The sequence below is a fragment of the Fragaria vesca genome, linkage group LG2 (genome assembly GCF_000184155.1).
Source record: "Fragaria vesca subsp. vesca linkage group LG2, FraVesHawaii_1.0, whole genome shotgun sequence".
In the NCBI taxonomy this organism is placed as follows: Eukaryota; Viridiplantae; Streptophyta; class Magnoliopsida; order Rosales; family Rosaceae; genus Fragaria; species Fragaria vesca.
The window spans coordinates 8,598,192-8,603,702 of record NC_020492.1 but is presented as its reverse complement, the minus strand read 5'-3'; the positions used below and the strand labels follow the sequence as shown (position 1 = coordinate 8,603,702).

The window sequence follows — 5,511 nt, the reverse complement described above, 5'->3', positions numbered from 1 at the left end:
TGGGTAAGTGAACCGTTATTCCGTTGTCATATCTACTTTTCTGGTTGAATCGATCCATACTAAATAATAGTGTTGCTACATTATGGGTTCCGAACATATCATGATATGTGCAAGGACCACGATCCACAGAAGAATTGCTAACAGACACTACACTTCGGGTACCACTACATGTTCCATGTCTAATGTCTATGCATGCCTACCCGAAAATGCTTATAGTCGATTCCGAAGTCTAAATCATCCTCTTGTTTCTTCCCTCCTAACGTGCTAAATCCAATCGTGATCATGCTCCCAGGGAAGAAATGTCACATGCTTTCATCAATGAGATTCAATAGAAGTGGAAGGCGATTCGAAGCTATCCGCTAACACAAGGAAGCAGGCTTGTTTAATCATATCATGAGCGAAATTAACTTTCGAGTTGAAGAGGGCTGTGAATCGAGACGTTACTGTAATCTTTGTCCGTCGGCTTGGATTTGGTGTTAAAGAAAACCCGTAATTTTGTTATTACACATGACGACCGGCATCGACTTATAAACTCAAAACGCCTGAGTTCTATTGCTCCGGTGTTGATGAGAGCTTCTGTGTTCTAATCGCGCAAGTCTCTAGATTTTTCATAAACTCGGGATCACTATGGTCATAAAATGAAATGTGCATATTGGAAATGCAAGAAAGCCACACCAACATCTCAGTAAATTGTTTGACCAGTCTCAGAGTATGTGGTCCAGAACTCAATACACACACTTCAGCCTGAAGCTTATGAGTTTGTTAAGTTGCAGTCGCATGAATCCCTACACTGTTAGTCTCCAACTCTACTACTAGATAATAGGATAGCAACAGAATCAAACAAACGAAAACGTGGAAAGCAAATAAGAACAAGCCTACGAGGCTATGACAAGGAGAAAAAGAGAAGCAAAAACCCAAAACCCCAGAACCTGTCAGAGTAAACCAGAAATACAAAGCAAAGCAAACTTTGGAAAGAACTTGTGGAACAGAACCTCTGTTCAAACCTCTCTGACAATGGAAACAGAGCCCTTCAAGGTTTTTACCTGAGCATAACAATGCAAATATAAGTCCTCTATGAAATGTGAAACTGGTTAGTATGAACAAATAACAAATTGGATTAGCATTCTTCATCTCATCTCTTCCACCCACAACTCAAACATTACTCAAAAACATTGCTATCAATGATTCATGATACCATATAGACTTAACAACACACAGAATACAACATAAACCTGTTGCGGATTCATCACCTGAATTTGGTCTTCATATCTTTTGTAACACACCTCTCTCTGCCTCGTCCAATCTCTGGTTCAAATCGAATTCACCGGCCTTTAAAAATTTAAAACACACTAACCCATCCCAGACTCTCTTTGTATAACCCACAATTCTTTATCACATTTCTCCCCCAAAATTTCTACACAAAACCTCTCCCAAAATGTTGCTCTTGATCAAGACCATACCGCAGTTTTCCCGAATTACTCTGCACATTAGTCAAATTTAATCCATATCAGTCTCTCTATCATTCTTCACAAAATGGATGACATTTATTAGTGAAAAAAAAATTCAAAAGTTGACCTTGGAAACGGCGTCAACGATGAGCCTGCCGCCATCGACATCGGCGGTGGCGGCAGTACAATCCGGCGGCGTTTCGAATAGCGAAAGCGAGAATTGCTTATAAACAACGCCTACATCGAAGTAAATGATACCGGAGCTGGGCACATCCACCCGGATACCCTTCACCGGAAACCAGAGGAAAAGCTCCTGCGCCGAAATACCCGACAAAGCTCCGATCCGGCCGTAGCTGAGAGTACCCGACACGTTCCGGTCGTAATGCAATTCACTCTCGAACTTGGCATTGCAAGCCTGATCCAGGTGGACCTGGAACCTGCCGCCCTCGTCGATTTCGAACTTGGTCACTCCCTTGGGGAGCAGCCCCATCGGAAGACCATGTGCGCGGAGGACTTCGTAGACCGACGGGGGCGGCTTTGAATCGGAGGTGATGGTCATGATCGGAATCAATAAGAGGAAGCAGAGGATCGGTATGGAGTTGGAAGTGAACTGTAGTAGCAACATGGTTATTGTTTGGGTTTGAGATGAACAGAGTGGTCAGTGAAGTGAATTGGGTGTTTGGTTTAAATATAAAGGAGAAAATGGGAAACAGGGTTTTGGGTATTTACAAGAGGTGGAGACTAGGGTTAGGGTTTAAGGATTTAAGGGAGGAAAGGGGAGGGATGGAAAGGAGTAGAAGAAGAGTAGAACAAGTGTAGAAGGAAGGAGACAGTGGTGCCAGCTTGAGTACAGAGAGGATTAGGAAGAGAGGAGAATATGATCAATTATTGGTGGTGGAAAGTGGGGCCTTGAAGGCAGAGCGGGACTTCTGTGCAGTGCTGGAAGCCAGGGTTTTTGATAAGGGCCAATGAGACCCGGCCATGTGGCTGGTGGATGTGTAATTTTGGCGGGATTCGGCGGTAGGGGAGGACAGTTGGCAGATGGTGGGAGATTGGAATCTGATAAACACGAGGAGGAGTAGGAGGAGACGGCACGGCTGTACGGCAGTTAAAAGCGACAGGGCGGTGATCGGAGCAGAGGGACAGGGAAGGATAGGTTTTGGGTGTAGATGACGGGAAGTAGCTGTTGTTTTCGTAATCATAACTCATAACGAAACAAAGATACGAAAACCATTGCGGTTTTCATGCGTGTATAGATAGATTGGGGAGATTCCTCTACATCCTCATATTGGCTATGGATCCAAATACATTGGTTCAGATGAAATTAGTTCTGTTATATACATTTTTAGAAGTAGACAGTGGACTTGATACGCTAGGTAAGTAGCTAGGTATGTAGGTAAAGGGGTAAACCTTATTTGTATTGATAGAATGAGATTCAATTGTGAAATATATGTAAAATGTATTTCAAATTTACGTGACGAATGGAATAGTGTCTGTTATCGTGTTTAAAGTAAGTTATTACGTTAGATCAACCCTAAATAAAATCTAATACATGTGTATGAAAGAGCTATTATAACACGTACAAAAGGACAAACTCACATAAAGACCTAAGTGAGAGTGGTCTTTTTGACACCGGATACATTGGCAGTTTGACACTGATCGACCCAATACTATTTTATCTAGCTGCATAGTCTCCCCTTAATAAGTGGGAGGTTGTAAGTTCGACTTACGAACTTCTAATATTTAAGTTTACCTAATAAAAAAAAAAAAGGACACTAATTGACAACAACAATATTAGCGTAGTTCGGTTGTTGGTTTGGTGATTATCAAAGCATAAGAGCGTCTCTAATAGCTCATGTAAAACTAGAATTATCTCTATTTTGGAGGAAAAACATCATCTTTTGGCTCCAACAACTCATGTAAACTATCCTCTATAATACAAAAACTGTGAGAAAGAGAATGAGATTCTTTATATCTATAAAATTACTCAAATTTGTATATTCATGAAGAAATCTCTAAAATTTATGTTTTGCCTTATAAAATTCAGTTTTTCTCCTCAAAAGAGAAAAAACTTTATAAAATTAAAACATTTAACATGAGAATTGAGATTTGATTTGAATAAATATATAATATTTATGTAGATTCATTAATATTTATATAGATTCATTAATATTTATATAGAAAAATATTTAATTTTGTATAATAGAATAGAAGAGTTGTTGGTATTGAGCTCATTTTTTTATGAAAAATGCTAGAGAGCACAAAGTTTTATACCAAAAAATGCATACCAAATGATGTGGAATTTGACATGGAGTTCTTTTATTTCATTAATTTCCACCATGTATTTACATCAAATTAAATAAAAGATATTGATTATGAAAAAATAAAATTTTAATCAAAATGCCTCCCTCTCATCATCCATTTTAGATGCTTACAGTCTCGTTTCTAATTATGTATTCTTTTACATAGACACCATTGATGCATAATGAAGCATCACCAGCCTAAGGTTCTTCCTTAGAAGAAGATCTTAAATTATAACCAAAAACAAATATATTAGATTTTAGTACCAAATCATAATATCACCCTTGCCTTCGAATGCCTTGCTCTTTCTCTATCTGGCTTCTAGATGATGATCAAACTCATCAATATAAATCACTCAGATCTTGATGTGAAACTTATCCAAATATCAAAACACAAAACACTTAGGTTATAAAATAGGTTAGAAAATCTAAACAAAATAGGTTAGAAAATCTAAACAAAGATCGAGGCAACAAGATGGCTGACTTCATGTAGGAGAGCGACGACATCTTCATCCTTAATATGAGTTTTAGGGTTTGCATGTATTATTTCATGCCTTATTTTAATTCTTTCAAAATTTAATTGTAGGAGAATAGAACATATTAATTTAGTTTTGTATATATTAGAAATCAACACTTAATGACGTGGCATATAAACTAATGATATGGGCAGAAAATCCTCTGTCACCAAAAACCATGTCTCCTTCCCTGTAACCCACTCAAATTTTGACACGTGCTCTGCCACGTAAGAGTACATAACAGTCACATTACCTCCGTTAACCTATTTTCTTTTTATTTGTCTTCCGATGAAAAATATCATTTTATTTGTGTTTTTCATTTTTTTGCTCTTTGAAAAGCAGGTCTCTCTCTGCTACTAAAAGAAACAGATCTCTCTCTCTTTACGCCGGTATCGGCCATGAACGACAAAATCTCTCTCTGAACTCCGGCTATGACCGCCTCATCTCCAATAATGATGGCCTCCAAGGCTTTATGCTTGATTCTCCATATCGTGCGCCGATGAGAGCCTCAATAGGGCCATGATTTTCGGTATCCGCTATGTTCTAATTCTTAACAACACCGGAGTAGAAGGTTTGAAGTACCAAGAACCCATTAAACGGGAACTGAGTGGTGATGAGGAGGAGTCTTCTGGTTTTGACTCTTTTGATTGGGGTAGGTGAGGAGAGATCAAGAAGGGAGTTATGGGTTAGAGAGGATGAGGTTATCAGTATGGGGATCTTTTTTTGAAAATATATAGAGTTAGAATTGGTGAATTTTTGCTGATTCAAATATACTGACAGTTCTTATCATTTAGAAAGTATAGTTTTGTGAACTGGATCTCTTGTATTTGATGAATGAAGAGAAAAGATTATTTGAACCAAAAAAAAAAAAAGAGAAAAGATTACTGGAAGAAAGAAGACGATAAAAACTTAGCTGGTATGAGTTAGTAATCCATATTAGTTATAAATTAATTAAAGAAAGGATAATAAAAAATAATTAAAGACTTCACTCCGTCAACTAGATGTTAACTGTGATGACATGGCGGGACAGGTGTTAATAATCTATTGGGTTACAAGGAAAGTGACAGAGAACTTGAGACAAAAGATTTGAAGCCAATAATATGGCATATGCCACATCATTTGGTATTCTAATTTGGTAGAAATTTTTGGTGTCTCTAGCATCACTCTTTTTTTATTGAAGTTTTGTGATTACTTCCTCTATAATAGAGAATTAATACAAGAGCTATCGGAGATGCTCTAAGATCATTT

At 37.9% G+C, this 5,511-nt stretch overlaps 1 protein-coding gene across 2 annotated transcripts; it reads right to left on the bottom strand.

Moving 5' to 3' along the window:
- Nucleotides 1-319: 319 nt before the first annotated feature.
- LOC101296442 lies at nt 320-2,516 on the bottom strand. Of its 2 annotated transcripts, none has more exons than XM_004290084.1 (3): nt 1,576-2,516; nt 1,251-1,480; nt 320-1,043 (listed from the first exon to the last, which is right to left on the bottom strand). In XM_004290084.1, the coding sequence occupies exons 1-2, from the start codon at nt 2,071-2,073 to the stop codon at nt 1,415-1,417; spliced, it is 564 nt and encodes a 187-aa protein (XP_004290132.1). In that variant the 5' UTR covers nt 2,074-2,516; the 3' UTR covers nt 320-1,043; nt 1,251-1,414. The 2 variants fall into 2 exon arrangements, with proteins under 2 accessions (XP_004290132.1, XP_004290133.1); XM_004290085.1 differs by having other exon boundaries at nt 320-1,480; nt 1,576-2,086; nt 2,162-2,180.
- Nucleotides 2,517-5,511: the final 2,995 nt, after the last annotated feature.